The 14832-nt window shown below is 72.0% G+C and overlaps 4 protein-coding genes across 4 annotated transcripts; 3 read left to right on the top strand and 1 right to left on the bottom strand.

Moving 5' to 3' along the window:
• Nucleotides 1-212: 212 nt before the first annotated feature.
• AURANDRAFT_61550 (hypothetical protein) lies at nucleotides 213-905 on the bottom strand (the record flags this gene model as incomplete). Its single annotated transcript, XM_009035362.1, has 1 exon — nucleotides 213-905. The coding sequence occupies one exon, from the start codon at nucleotides 903-905 to the stop codon at nucleotides 213-215; it is 693 nt and encodes a 230-aa protein (XP_009033610.1).
• Nucleotides 906-1279: 374 nt separating this feature from the next.
• AURANDRAFT_61549 (hypothetical protein) lies at nucleotides 1280-1861 on the top strand (the record flags this gene model as incomplete). Its single annotated transcript, XM_009035837.1, has 1 exon — nucleotides 1280-1861. One exon carries the CDS (start codon nucleotides 1280-1282, stop codon nucleotides 1859-1861), a length of 582 nt encoding a protein of 193 aa, XP_009034085.1.
• Nucleotides 1862-2161: 300 nt separating this feature from the next.
• Nucleotides 2162-3604, top strand: AURANDRAFT_21342 (hypothetical protein; the record flags this gene model as incomplete). Its single annotated transcript, XM_009035838.1, has 3 exons — nucleotides 2162-2497; nucleotides 2686-3129; nucleotides 3341-3604. 3 exons carry the CDS (start codon nucleotides 2162-2164, stop codon nucleotides 3602-3604), a joined length of 1044 nt encoding a protein of 347 aa, XP_009034086.1.
• A 9140-nt stretch (nucleotides 3605-12744) lies between these two features.
• On the top strand, nucleotides 12745-13332 carry AURANDRAFT_21491 (hypothetical protein; the record flags this gene model as incomplete). Its single annotated transcript, XM_009035839.1, has 1 exon — nucleotides 12745-13332. One exon carries the CDS (start codon nucleotides 12745-12747, stop codon nucleotides 13330-13332), a length of 588 nt encoding a protein of 195 aa, XP_009034087.1.
• Nucleotides 13333-14832: the final 1500 nt, after the last annotated feature.

Below are 14832 nucleotides of genomic sequence, written 5' to 3'. Positions count from 1 at the left end.
GGCTTGCGGCAGCCGATGGGCTGCAGAATTATTTCCGAACGCGTTTGAATTTTTCAATCATGCACGTTGAACTTGTGATCGCATCAACGAGCTCTCGAGAGGCCCGCGACGAGTTCGGGGGCGCCGCCTTCGATCAAACCGCACAAAGAGCGCCGCGCGGGCGCCGCCGCCGAAGATAAGGTTAGGACGCCGCGCGTCTCGCGCGGCGGGCGCTAGGGCATCCAGTCGAAGCGGGACGCCGTCACCGTCAGCGGGAAGGACCCCTGGCGCGAGATGGCGCGCGACGCGGCCATGGACGTCGTCGTGAAGAGCGTCGAGCCCGTCGACTTGAGGGTCGCCGAGTCGGGGGAGGGCGTGCCCGCGCGCTCGTCGCGCTCGATCGCCGCGAGGTGCCGGAGCAACAATCGCGTCTCCGCGAGCTCGCGCTGGTAGCGCCGCATGCTGTGGGCCGCCTCGATGCGCAGCACCGTCTTCTGGGACGGGTTGCGCCCGCCGCCGCTCGGGTCCCGCACCGCGTGGAGCTCGTCGACGCGGTTCCGCAGCTCGCGGAGCCGCGCCTCGAGCGCCTCGCGTCCCAGCTGGCTCGGGTAGCCGTCGGGCATGTCGACGATGAAGTGCTCGCCGTCGCCGAGCACGGCCCGCGGGTCGTACTCGCCCGGGCCGGGCTCCGCCGGCAGCTGGTGCACGTTCCGGCTGTACTCGTACGGCTGAGGGCCGGGCAGCAGGCACGGCCGCGGCGCGCGGCCCAGCGTGACGCCGTGCTGCTTCTTGAAGTCCGTCGGCGCGCTGAAGGCCGGCGACGGCGGCAGGGCGCGGTACTTGCTGTAGCGCTTCTTCCGCGGGATGCGCACGATCGTGGGCTTTTGCGACTCCTCGTCCTCGGCGTGGGGGGCGGCCTGCACCATCGTCGTCCGAAAGCCCCTCCTTTTCGGTCGTTTTTGGGAGCCCGAGACCGTCCCGAGCGCGCACAAATCCCCGGGGGGGGCGGCGCCGGCGGCCGGGCCGCGTGCTGCGCCGCGCGCCGCGCGTCGGCGCTGTCGGAGAGGGTTTTTATTGCTTAAATCATCGCACCTTTCCGTCCGTATCGGCCGTAGAAACGTCGAGTCTTCCAAGGTTGAGTTGTACTCGGAAGAGATTGAGCGCGCCCGAAGCTTCTACGTGTGGCTTCGGGCTCAACGCGCCGCGGACCTCGCGCGACGCGGGCGCGACGAGAGGCGCCGAGGCGCGAGCTTCGCGCGGGGCGCCGCCCGCCCCGCGGCCCGGCGACGCGGACCTCCCCATGGCGGCGGTCGTCCTCGAGGCGGACGTCGACGGCTTCTTCGACCTCGACGAGGCGCCGGGCCCCGCGCGCGGGGCGCGCGCGCCCAAGGGTCGGCGGACCCCGACGAGCGCGCCCAAGGCGGCGGCGCCGACCGGGCCCGACGAGGACGACGGGTGGGTGAAAGTCGCGTCGTGGGAGTGGGAGGCGAGCCCGGCCGCGGAGCTCGAGGATTTGGGGAACGAGGCCTTCCGGGCCGGCGACTACGCGGGCGCCATCGCCAAGTACAGCGCCGCCCTCGACGAGGCGCCCGACGCGCCCGAGGGCAAGGCCGCGCTCTACGCGAACCGGGCCGCCGCGCACGCCAAGCGCGGCTCGCACGTCGCGGTCGTCACGGACTGCAGCTCCTGCCTCGCCCTCGAGGGCGCCTACGTCAAGGCCCTCGTGCGCCGCGCGAACGCGCTCGAGAAGCTCGGCCACCGCCTCGAGGCCATCGAGGACCTCGAGGCCGCGCTCGCCGCCGACGTCCGCGGGCCCGCGCTCGCCAAGGCCAAGGCCGACCTCGTCCGCCTCCGCAAGATGGAGAAGCGCACGGCCGAGTGAGCGCCGCGGACGCGCGCGCGCGCGCGCGGTCGAGGGGCGGGCGCGCGGATCCGGAGGCTTCGCGAAGTGTGGTAGTTCAAGATGCCCTGCTCGCTCGGCCTAATTAGCTAAGCCTCCCAAGGCTTGGGCGTGGCGCTGGGATTCCAGGCGCCCGGCGGTATGGCGCGCCTCGCATGCGTCGTCGCTTCCATCGCCGCTGCGCAGGCATCGCTGCAGCCGAAGCACCGGAGCGCCCCGCCGCCGCCGCGCCCCGAGGCGCTCACGGACGACGACATCCCCGTGCTCGACATCGCGCGGCTCATGCGCGGCGAGTACGACGAAACCGACGTGCGCGCCCTCGGCCGCGCCTGCGCGTCGCCGGGCTTCTTCCACGTCGTCAACCACGGCGTGCCCGCGGCCGTCATCGCAAACTTCGAGGCCGCGATGCGCGATTTCTTCGCGCGACAAACGCCGGAGCAGAAGCGGCGCGTCAAGCGGACGGCGACGAACTCGCGGGGCTACGCGGACGACGAGTTCACGAAGCGGACGCGGGACGTCAAGGAGATGTACGACTACGGCCACCGCCCGCGCCGCGACTTGCCGCCGGACGCTCCCGAGAACGTCGTCCTCGACGGCCACAACCAGGGCAGCAAAAGGGTGATTCAACGTCGCTTCAACGTGAGTGTTCCGCGCGCGCGCGTTCCGGAAAAAGCGTCCATGCTTCGAGACCGTCCCGAGAGACGATCGCTCGTCCAAAAATCAGCCGAAACGAGCGGAAAACGACCGAGATAGGAGCCTTTGAAGTTGGGAATTTCGCACCCTTTTGCTGCCCAGGCCACAACCAGCTCCCCGACGGCCTGCCGGGCTTCGCGGGCGCCGTCGAGGCCTACTACGACGCCTGCGCGCGCGTCTGCGACGGCCTGCTCCGCGGCGTCGCGGCGTCGCTGGACCTGGACCCCGGCGCGTTCGACGGGTTGTTCGGCGGCGGCCACACGTCGTACCTGCGGATGAACTACTACCCGCCGCACGCCGGGGCGAGGTTCGCGGCGGCGGATGCGAATTTGGACGACGAGCGCCTCGCGGCCGGCGCCGAGGACGACCAGGCGACGCCGCTCGAAGCGCTCGGCGGCCCGCGGCTCGGCGTGAACCGCCACTTCGACGCCGGGTGCCTGACGCTGCTCTACCAGGACCCGAGCTGCAGCGCCCTCCAGGTGAACGTGCGCGCCCACGCGGGCGGCGCGCCGAGATGGGCGTCCGTGGACCCCGTGGCCGGCGCGCTCACGGTCAACGTGGGCGACTGTGTGGAAATCAACCACTGGTTTGGGGGGTCCCCACCAAACTTCAGAACTCTCTATCTCGGTCAAATCGACGTCGATTCGTCTGATTTTTGGACGCATCGATTGCTTTCGTCGAGTTCTCGAAGCATGGCAGAAAGCCTCGCGTCGAAACCGTCGAATACGCGAACATTGAAGTCGGGTTGAAGATTTGTTTTCCACACAGGTGGGCGACATGCTCCAGGTGCTCTCGAACGGCGCGTACCGCGCGCCCGAGCACCGCGTGCTCGCGTCGGCGCCGGGAGCCGAGCGGTTCAGCGCGCCCTTCTTCTACAACCCGGCCTACGACGCCGAGGTGCGGCCCCTCGCGGGAAACGCGCCCCGCTACGGGCCCTTTTCCTACGGCTACTGGCGGCGGCGCCGCTTCGAGGGCGACTTCGCCGACGAGGGCAAGCCCGAGATCCAGATCTCCGACTACCTCCTCGAGTAAGCCGGGCGCTTGTTAGGGCGCCTAGTAGAGCGGGCCGAGGTGGAGGTAGGAGTAGTCGCTTTTGTCGCGGCTGCCGATGTTCTCGGGCCGCGCGACGCTGGGCTTGGACGCGAGGCCGTCGTTCTTCGCCGCGTCCTCGACGGCCTTGTTCCACAGCGCGCCCTGGAAGTCGTAGAGGAGCTTGCGCTTCGCGATGCGGAAGACGCCGTCCGATCCCCTGGTCCACGCGTCGAGGTAGCGGCCGTTGACGCCCGCGTTGACCACCTGGCCGTCGACGTTCTTCCAGTGGTGGGCGATGAAGTAGATCTCGGACCGCGCCGTTTTCCCGTCGGGCGCCAGCACGACGATGGCGTTGGACACGCAGTGCTGCGTCGCGACGAGCGTCTTTTTCAAGAAGTCCGTGGCGCCGACCGCGAACTCGGACACGGGCACGGGCTGGGGCAGGTTCGGGATGTCCATGGTCGCGTCGGGCTCGAAGGCCGCGAGGATCATCTTCGGGTCGAGGCGGTCGACGCCGCGCGTGTAGTAGGCCGCGAACTCGCGCATCTGGTCCTTGGCCTCGAGGGCCGCGACCTTACGGCAGAGCCTGCGGTAGGCGAGCGCCGCGAGCGCCGCGACGGCGCAGGCCGCGCCGGCCACGAGCTTCTCCTGGCTCAGCTTGCTGCTCATGGCGGCGGGCGCGGTGCTCCGGCAGGCTCGTCGCGTCACAGATTGGCTGGGTTGAGAAAAGACGCGATGTTGACCCGGTGTTGACCTAGGTGTTGAAGGGGCGCTGTCGACGCCCCTTAGACGCCCCGTGGACAAGCCTTCGAACTCTCGAGAGCGTTAGAGGCGGATGGGCTCCTTGCGGGGCTTGGGCCGGTAGATGCGGTCGGCGGACATCATCGACGGCGGGAGGGACGTGCCCGGGACGAGGACGGAGTCGTCGTTGTGGATGCCGTCGCTCACCTCCCAGGAGCCGAGGTGCTCCATGCCCCGGAGGTCGCTGAGGTGCTCCAGGTTCGAGGGCTGGCGGAGGAACGGGTTCCGGGAGAGGTCCATGAGGTTCGACTCGTAGGCCGGGTCGTCGAGGGGCTTGAAGATGCCCCGGAACGGGTCCGCGGCGTCGGGCGGCGGCGGCGCCTCCTTGAAGACGCCGGAGCCGTCGACGAGCGAGCTCGCGGTGCCGAGCTCCTCGCGGTTCTTCGGCCCGCGGTAGTGGACGTAGGGCGAGAGCCGCTCGTCGGCGTAGTGGTCCAAATTCGTGGACCGGAGCGTCTCGACGCGGTGGCGCTCGTCCTGCACCGCCGCGCGCCACTCGGAGAGCAGGTTCGCCTCGCGGCGCCGGCGGCGGCTCTCCTCGTCGGGCGCGATGAGGGACGAGAAGATGCCCGGCGTGAGGGCGAACTTGCGGCCCGTGCGCCGCTTCTCGTCGGCGACGCCCCTGATCGTCGCGCGGACGTCGGCGACCTTGGCCTCCAGATCGCGGCGGCTCTCGAGGCGGTTCTCGCGCTTCGCGCCCGCGGCCGCGTCCCGCGCCGCGTCCATGCGCTCCTGGGCCACGTTCTCCACGGCGCGCGCCTCGCGCGCGTAGAGCGTTAACGCGTGCTGCAGGCTCCCGCGCTTCCGCCGGCACGCCTCGTCGCCGAGGTGCCGCTGCACGAGGCCGACGTTGCAGGCGAGCGTCGACCCGAGGGTCCGTAAGTCCGCCCGCCGCTTCCAGGTCTGGCGCTCGGCGCGGCGCCGCGCGCCGACGACGCGGCGCCGCGCGTCGAGCGTCGGCGCGACGACGGCCGCGTCGGGCGGCGGGAAGTCCGCGGGCTTGTAGTCCGGCCGCCGGCCCCGCTTGGGCGTCGCCGACGCGCCGGGCTGGCCGCGCATGCTCGACCCGCGCCGGCCCTTGACGACGACGGGCTCCGGCGGCGGCGCGTAGGCCTGCTTCCGCGACGCGTCCAAAGCGCACTTCGCCGCGGCGTCCGCGACCTCCGCGCGCTCGAGGCGCCACTCGTGGAGCCGCTCGTGGATGGGCGCCTTCTCCGGCATGGGCAGCGGGTCCATGGGCCGCGGCTTGAGGGGCGGGATGGCCGCGAGCGCGGCCGCGGCGTCCTCGTCGGACACGTCGATGCCGTCCTCGCGCTTCTTCTCGATGATCTTCTGCGCCTTCTTGACCTCGTACTTGCGCTGCTTCTCCGCCTGCTTCCACTTCTCCAACGCGCGCTCGTCGCGCTGGATCGACTCGATCTCCATGCGCTTGAGCGTGCGCTCGCGCTGCCGCGCGGCCTTGGACGCCTCCGGCAGCTCCTCGCCGGCGTCGCCCTGCCACCCGGACCGCGCGGCCTCCCGCGCCGCGACCTCGGCGTCGCGGTGCGCGCCGCTCGCGGCCTCGGCGCCAAAGTCGAAGCGGCCCACGGACGCCTGCTTGCGCCGCAGGACGTCGAAGGGCGTCTCGACGAATTTCTTGCCGAGCCGCGCGACTTGCTCGGGCCCGTAGCCCGCGGCCGCCAAAGCCCGCGGCCGGAGCCGCGCCGCGGCGCCGAGGAAGTCGTCGAAGCTCAGGCACTGCGTCGGGTCGAGGGCCGCCCGCCGCACGAAGCCCGCGACCTCGACCTCGAGGCTCTCCGCGCGGCTCCCCCGGCTCGCTCGGCTCGCGCGGTCCGGCGGAGGCGCCGCGCCCGCGTCGAGGGCCCGGAGCGCGTCCTCGAGCCGCCCCGCGGGCAGGCCCGCGCCCTCGGCGGCGGCGCCGAAGGCCGCCCGCAGCTCCGCCCGGGCCTTGGCCCGCGCGACGCCGCCGTCGGCGTCGGGCGCGCTCCGCGATCGGAGCGACGGCGCGCTCCGCGACGCGTGCAGCGACGTCCGCGCCGACGTCCGCGTCATCTGCCGCTCCTCCTCGCCCTCGAGGCTCAGGAGCGACGCCGCCGACAGGCGCGGGCCCACGCTCGACAGGGACCGCGCCAGCAGGCCGCCGGGGTGCGCCGACGCGGACCGCAGCAGGGACGCCGACGTGCGCTGGGCGGCGACGATGCGCGACCGCGGCAGCTCGTCGTCCGCCGTCGCCCTCGTGGCGCTCGACGTCAGCGAGTCCGTCGTGCGCGTCATGGTCATGGCCACGGCCATGGCCGCCGACGGCGCCGGGCAGCGTCGAGCAGCGTTGGCACCAACAAATCTCGGCCCGTATATCATGCCGAGCGGCGTGGCCGGGGGTTTCCTACACCTTCGAGCGGCGTCGCCGGGGGTCCTAGACCTTAAGTTCGCCCCGGTCGTCGTCGTCGGCGAGGGCGACGCCCCCCTCGTCCTTCGGCGGCGGCGCCGCTCCCGCGTCCGGCGCGCGCGTCGGCAGGCACGACGCGCCGTCGACGCAGGCCCCGCACGTCGCCGGCGCGGCGGGCTCGTCGCGGCCCGCGACGGCCTTGAGCATGTGGCGGAAGCGGTGCTTCGCGGCCTCGTCGACGTCGTCGCGCTGGCGCCGCTGCGAGTCGAAGTGGGGCGTCGCGGCGTGCGGCGACGACCCGCGCGCGGAGAGCGCGACGGCCGCCGCGGCGTCGGTCGTCGACGCGGACGCGAGCGACTCGACGTCCTTGAGCACGGCCGCGTCGATCTCGCTGTTCCCGCGCAGCGCGAAGAGCTGGTCGCGCGCCGTCGCGCGGCGGAGGTAGCCCCGGGGCACGGCCGGATCCGCCGTCGCGCGCTCGTCGTAGGGCCGGTAGGCGCCGTCGACCGCGGCCAGCGAGTCGAGGATGTCGAAGAAGGCGCGGCGCAGCGGCGGCTCGCAGAGCACGAGGAACCGCAGCACCGCCGCGCGGTCCTGCTTGACGACGTAGCGCGCGTACCCGACGCGCGTCGGCCCCCGCTCGTCCGCGACGCCGGCCGTGATGAAGCGCCCCAGCAGCACCTTCAGGTCCACGACCAGGTGCTCGTCGGCGTCCGCGAGCCACTCCAGGATGTCCGGGAAGGCGCGCAGCAGCCGCCGCCAGAGCCGGCCCTCCGCGTCGAGCGAGTAGTGCGCCGCGACGTTCTCGTCGGCCACCGCGGGCGCGACGAAGCCGTCGAGCTTCTTCATGGCCGTCAGCGTCCCGTCGACGACGTCGCGCGCGTCGGTCTTCGACGCGCGCTCGGCCCAGGAGGCCCACTGGAGCAGCGCGTCGCCGTGGAGCGTGCGGTGCAGCTCCGCGAGCCGCGCGCCGTCGTCGCCGCCCGCGAGGTCGGCGAGGCGCCGCCGGAGCTTCGTCGCGACGAGCTCGAAGAAGGAGCGGCGCTTCCCCTCGGGCGCCTGGTTTTTGGCGAAGAGGCCGTCGACTTTCGCGCGGACGTCCGCGAGGCGCGACCGCCGCCGGTCGACGCGCGACTTCAGCGTCGCGAGCGGGCCCGCCGGCTTCGCCGCGCGCCGCGACTCGAAGGAGCTCCGGTCCAGCGGGCTCGCCGCGTCGTCCGCGGACCGGCGCCGCCGCCGCTCGCTCGCCTTCAGCAGCGGCCGGAGGTGCCGCTCCGCGCGGTGCGACGTCGCGACCTCCCGGACGTCCTTCATGATGATGCGGAGCGTGATGGCCATGCAGGCGAGGAACAGCGCGCTCAGCACCCACGCGAAGGCGCGGAGCACGGACCGCCGGTTGCCCAGCTTCTGCCAGGAGAAGAGCGGCGCCGCGCCGATGAAGAGCACGGCGACGACGAGGAGCAGCCCCTCGAGGAAGTTGAAGGACTGGCGGAGGAACGGTCTTTTGAAGAGGTGGAGCGCGAGCGCGAGCACGCAGATCATGAGCATCATCCAGTGCTGCACGTGGGGCTGGTTGTCGAGCAGGACCTGCGCGATCGTGAGGAGCAGCACCTTGAAGAGCCCGACGACGGACCACCAGAGGCTCTCCGCGTCGTACTGCGCGTAGAGGCCGCCGAAGCGCTCGAGCGCGTCGTCGCGGTTCAGCTCCCGCCTCCGGATCTTCTGGTTGATGATGAGCAGGATGCAGACGGGGAACCCGTAGAGCACGGGCACCGCCAGGCCGCTCAGCGCCGCCAGCGCCGTCCACTCGCGCGAGTAGCAGCGGATCGACAGGTCCGCGGCGAGGTACGACGCGCCGTTCGCGTACTCGGAGCACATGAACGTCGCGTACGCGTTCTCGACGAGCGACGGGTAGGAGATGATCGCGACGCCGATGGAGTTGGCGACGGCCTGGCCCTTCGTCGCGCCGATGACCTTGTCGAACCAGAGCAGCGCGAGGGCCCTGGCCTCGTCCTCGGCCGTGAGGCTCCCGCGGCCGCGCGCCGACGGCGACCGCCGCGCCGGCCGCGCGACGCCCTCGGACCGCGCGCGGAGGTGGGAGGACGCAAAGTAGAAGGCGACCATGGCCGCGAGCAGGCTCCACTGGATCGCGAACTTCTCGACGAAGCCCCAGGAGCCCAGGAGGCACGACGGCTCGACGACGTCGACGTCGAACTGCGAGAAGTCGAAGAACGAGAACCAGAAGCCCACGCCCGCGATGGCCTCGGGCCAGTCGGCGTTCGCGCCCGCGATGACCGCCAGGGTCCGTAGATTCTCGAAGCAGATGCCCAGCGCCGCGTACTCCTGGAGCCCGAAGTTGATCCAGAAGAAGAGCGCGACGACGCCCGCGATGGCGACGGACGTCGTCGCGACCTGCCGCGCGCGCGCGACCTTGGACGTGGAGAAGCCGCAGCGCATGACGTAGCCGCCGAAGGAGAAGTAGCCGTCGGCCTCGTCGTCGCAGAGCAGCCCCTGGAACGCGCGCGCGCACTCGAAGTCGCGCTTGCAGCGGCCGTCGTCCGCGCACTCGCGGAACGCGACCCGGCCCCAGTCGTCGGGCACGTAGCGCTCGCCGTTTGCGTTCAGCGGGTAGGCGACGCCGCTGTAGCCCGCCGCCGGGTAGGGCAGGGCCAGGCCGCCGAGGCAGACGCCGCCGCGCGGGCACGCCGAGCACGCGACGCCCGTCGCGTTGTGGACCGTGAAGGCGCCCGTGCCCGTCGACGGGTCCACGCAGGCGCCCTGCACGACCTCGCCCGTCGCGTCGTTCATGCGCGTCGCCTCGCAGGCCGCGAAGGGGGCGGCCGTGGAGCAGTCGCCCTCGGCGCAGTAGCCCCGCTCGCACGCGCACTCGGCCTCGGCCACGCCCGGCGCGCCGTCGGGCCGCTCCGTGTTCGCCGGGCAGGACGAGCAGGCCTCGGAGCCGTTGTGCGGCGCGAAGGACCGCGCGTCGCAGGGGAGGCAGGCCGCGGCCGCGGACCCGTCGTTGTACCTGGGCAGGAAAAGGGTGCGAAATTCCCAACTTCAAAGGCTCCGATCTCGGTCGTTTCCCGCTCGTTTCGGCTGATTTTTGGACGAGCGATCATCTCTCGGAGCGCTCTCGAAGCGTGGGTGCTGTTTCCGAAACGCGCGCGCGCGGAACACTCACGTTGAAGCGACGTTGAATCACCCTTTTCCTGCCCCGCGTTGTACGAGCCCGGCGCGCACGGCTGGCACGCGCCGTCGGCCGCGTACGTGCCCGGGCCGCAGGCCGCGCAGGCGATGGCGCCGTCGCTGATCGTCAGCACCTCGCCCGCGGCGCAGTACTCCGTGAGCCAGACCTGCTCCATGACGAGCTCCGCGGACACGTCCGTCGACTCGGCGAACGCGACGTCGCACGACTCCACGCGGTGCGACACCCGGATGGACCAGTCCTCGCCGCCCTGGTCCGCCTGCGACGTGCCCGCGGCGATGCCATCCAAGACGGAGACGAGCACGGCCGTGAGGTTCAGCGCGAGCGTCACGTTGACCCGATCGGCCCAGTCGTCGTCCGCGTACAAGACCACGGTCTCCGGGATGAAGCGGTAGGTCCCGTGCTCGAGCCACTTCTCCTCGGGGATCTCCGGCGTGATCCAGACGGCGCCCCGCGTCGGCCTCGACCCCAGGAACACCTCGTAGGACGCGTAGATGACCGTCTGGCCCGCGTCGTACGTCAACGGCACGACGTCGGGGTGGACGTGGACCTGCGCGTCGTCGACCGTGGCCCGGACGCGCGCCGGGTAGCCGGACACGAACTCGTCGAAGCTCGACTCCACGACCACGGAGTTGTCCGTGTAGAGGTAGCACTCGAGGCCGCCGGCGTCGTCGCGGCCGTCGTACGTGAAGTACTCGCAGTAGTCGATCATGTGGCACCACTCCGCGCACGCGTTCGCGCTGTCGATGGCCGACGCGTAGAAGTCCGTCTCCGCCGTGATTTTCTTGCCCAGGTCGCTGCCCATGTAGTCCCGCCGCGTCTCGTAGGACGCGTCGATGCCGGGCGAGAAGTCCTCCATGACGCACAGGTAGGCCGGCGCGCCGGCGACGTCCCGGATGGCCGTCGCGGCGCCCTTGGCGCAGCAGACGTCGCCGAAGCGCTGCGTGTCCGTGGCCAGGTTGACGACGCGGGTCAGGTCGCCGACGAACGCGAGCTCCAGCGACGACCCGGCGCCGACGGACACGGAGAGGTACTGCGCGTTCGTGTCGACGGCGACGAGCCGGACCGTGCGGTTGCCGAGGTTCGGCGGGATGAAGATGTCGAGGACGGCCAGCTCCGCGTTGCCCGTGTAGTCGACGACGGCGGGCGCAAAGTCGACGGCGGCGGATTCGGGGATCGTCGCCAGGCCCCGCGACGAGCAGTTCACGTAGCCCGTCGCGGCGTCGCAGGCGCAGACGTCGCAGACGGGGGCGAGCCAGTTCTTGTAGTAGCTCCGCAGCCGGTCGTCCGTGCTCGCGTTCCGCAGCACGACCTCGCCGAGCGCGTCCGTCGTGTAGCAGTGGACCTCGTCGGTCTGGTAGTAGTTGCAGCCCTCCTCCGCCGCGCAGATGTCGCAGCACGTCGACGCCTGGTAGCTGTGCGTCTGCGGGATGTCGTACCAGTAGGCCGCCGTGACCTCCATGCAGTCCGTCGAGTTGCTCGCGCCGCCCGCCGCCGCGCCGCCGTCGTCGGCGGCGACGGCGGCGAAGGTCGCGGCGAAGGCGCCCGCGCCCGTCGCCGCGAGGCCGAGGCCATCGAACGTCGCGCCCGTCGCCGCGAGCGCGACGGTCTCGTTGCGGCCGTCGCCGACCTTTACGGTCAGCGCCGCGAGGTCGGCCCCGTCGAGGCGCGTGGTCACGTTGGCGGTCGCGTTGGACCCGCGCGCGCCGACGCTGAGGTAGGACGCGTTCAGGCCCTCGTAGAAGGCCGGCGCCGGCAGCGTCAGCGTCGCGGCGACGGCGCCGGTGCCCGCGAGCCGGAGCCCGTTTGTCGACGTCGACAGGTTCGTGCCCGCGTCCGCGACCCAGCCGTAGTATGCCGCCGGCGACGCCGCGAGGGGCGCGAAGACGAGGTCGTCGGGCCCGTCGCACGCGAGCCGGTCCAACAGGATCGCGCCCGCAGTGCTCGAGAGGATCGCGCCCTCGGCGTCGACGGAGAACTGGAACGTGTACTCGACGATGGCGCCCGGGTCGAAGGCCTGGTCGCCGTCGGCCGTGCCCGACCAGCCCGTGAAGACGAGCTCGTCGACGGCGACGGCCGCGCGGCGCCAGCCCGGCGCGTCGTCCAAAACTCCGAAGAACGCGTAGTGGTTCTCGACGTCGTCCGACGACGCCCAGGCCCCGGCGGCGTTCTCGACGAGGCAGCCGTCTTCGCCCTCGCACTCGTGGACGATGAGGCGCAGGTGGGCCCGGGTCGCCGCGGACTGCGCCGCGACGTTGTTGTACCAGAAGGAGATCTCCGTCGCGCCGGAGCAGTCGAGCATCGCGCCGCCGAAGACGCGGCTGTACTGCGCGAAGCCGCCCCAGCCCTCGGCCTGCACGACCTCGTAGTCCACTCTCAAGCTCGCGGCGCCGGAAACGGCGTCGCCGACCTTGGAGACGTTGAGGTAGCCTTCGGACGTGTCGCCGTAGACGAGCTCGGAGGCCTGGGCGTCGAAGGTCGGATCGTCGCGCTCCATGCCGTCCCAGACGAGGCTCGCGGCGTCGACGCCGCGGGCGACCAGCAGCGGCGCCAGCCACCGCGGCGGCGCCAGCCATGGCAGGCCCATTATTTTTTTGCGGGCTGCATCAGATCTGCATCATCTGGTGTTTCCTCGATTGTTGCAGTCCTTGCGCATGAGAGGGGCTCTCCAAGACGAGCGCATTCGCCTGCACCTAAACTAGCGCCTTCGCGGCAGCGTCTATGCGATACCCGGCACTTCTGGTCATGGCCGCGCTCACCACGACGGACGCCCTGAAGCCGCGCGTCATCATCGTCCCCGGCAACGGCTGCACGGGCGACGTCGCGGACGCCAACTGGTACGGCTGGCTCGCGGCCGAGTTGAGGCGCGAGGACTGCCTCGGCGAGGTCGTCCTGCGCGGCATGCCGGACCCCGTCGCCGCGCGCGAGTCGATCTGGGTGCCGTTCCTGCGCGACGAGCTCGGGGCCGACGAGCGGACCATCGTCGTCGGCCACTCGTCCGGCGCCGAGGCCGCCATGCGCCTCGCGGAGACGACGCGGGTCCTCTCGCTCTGCCTCGTGTCCGCGTGCTGGACGGACCTGGGCGACGCGGGCGAGCGCGCCGCGGGCTACTACGCGCGGCCCTGGGACTGGGCCGCCATCAGGCGCAACGCCGGGTCGATCCACCAGTGGCACGGCGACGACGACCCCTTCATCCCGCTCGCCGAGGCGCGCCACGTCGCGGAAAACCTCGACAGCGCGTACGCGGAGCTGCCCGGCCGGAGCCACTTCTTCTCGCCGCCCTTCCCCGAGCTCGCGGCCGCCGTCGCGGCCGTCGCGCGGGGCGACGCCTAGTCCCAGAACCTAGTCCCAGAGCGCGAGCGCGCCGGCCTTGTCGACCGTCGCGAGCTGGACGCGCGTCCGCGCGAGGGACCAGGCGACGGCCGCGACGGGCGGCGTGTTGAGCCCCGGCGGCGCGAGGAGCGCGGCGAGGAGGCCCGTCGTCGTGTCGAAGACGAGGGCGTCGCCCGTCGACGACGGCGCGGCGACGTAGGTGCCGCAGGGCGAGTAGGCGAGCCGGCACCGCGCGGCGCCGCACCGCAGGTTGTCGTGCGACAGCGCGTGGAGCCGGCTCGCGGTCCGCGCGTCGAAGACGCGGAGCGTGTGGTCCTTGGCCAGGGACGCGAGCTGGGACGTGCGGCCGTCGGCGGCGACGCCCGCGACGGCGCAGCCGTGCGCGTCCTTGATCTCGAGCGCGACGTCCGGCGACCGCGCGTCCCAGACCTGGGGGGAACGGGGCGATTCAACGTCGCTTCGCGGTTCGCGCGCGCGCGCTCCAAAAAAAGCATCCGCGCTTCGAGAACGCTCCGAGCGATGATCGCTCGTCCAAAGATCAGCCGCAACGAGTGGGAAACGGTCGAGCGAGGAGCATGTCGCGCCCGTGTCCCGCGCCGTCCAAGACCCGCAGCGCGCCGTCGTGGTGGCCCGTGACCACCAGGTCGTCGGACAGCGGGTCCAGCGCCAGGCAGCCCGACGGCGACCGCCTAGCGCCGAGCGCCGCGGGCGTCATCGGCGTGCAGGACGCGCGGTTCACGTCCCAGAACTTGACGAAGCGGTCCGTCGCCTGGGCAGGAAAAGAGTGCGAAATTCCCAACTTTGGAGGCTCATATCTCGGGCGTTTCCCACTCGTTTCGGCTAATTTTTGGACGAGCGATCATCTGTCGGAGCGCTCTCGACGCGTGGATGCTATCTCCGGAACGCGCGCGCGCGAAACACTCACGTTGAAGCGAACTTGAAGCACTCTGTTCCCGCCCGGTCCGTCGCCGCGGTCACCAACACGCGGCTCCGCCGGAGGAACGCGAGGCCGTAGATCTTCGCGGCCCCGCCGTGGGCGTTGGACAGGTCCACGCGGAGCCGCCCACTGCGCGCGTCCCAGAGCCGGAGGCTCCGCCCCGCGAAGGCCGCGGCGACGGCGTCCGCGGAGGCGGCGACGCAGAGCGCGCCGCCGTCGCGCTTGTCCTTGGGCGCCGCGGTGAAGCGCGGCCGCGGCGGCGTCGCGCCTAAACCGTCGACGCCCTCCCAGACGTGGACGGACCCGCCGCAGGCCGCCGCGGCGAGCAGCGTCCCGCCCTCGTCGAAGCACACGTCGGAGGCCTCGCCGCCGAGCGCGCGGTGGAGCACGCACCGCGCGTCGCCGCTCGGCAGCGCGCGGACGACGTCCCAGGCCTCGGGCTCCGGCGCGTCCGCCGCCGGCGCGCCGTCGTCCGCGTCGGCGCGCGCGAAGAAGCTCCGCGCGGAGTCGAGGAGCCCGCGGCCGCCCGTCGGCGCCGGCGGCGCCTCCTCGGCGCGGAGCTC

The sequence above is a fragment of the Aureococcus anophagefferens genome (genome assembly GCF_000186865.1).
Source record: "Aureococcus anophagefferens unplaced genomic scaffold AURANscaffold_3, whole genome shotgun sequence".
Taxonomy (NCBI): Eukaryota; class Pelagophyceae; order Pelagomonadales; family Pelagomonadaceae; genus Aureococcus; species Aureococcus anophagefferens.
The sequence above is the reverse complement of the archived record's forward strand: the minus strand, read 5'-3'. Positions and strand labels throughout refer to the sequence as shown.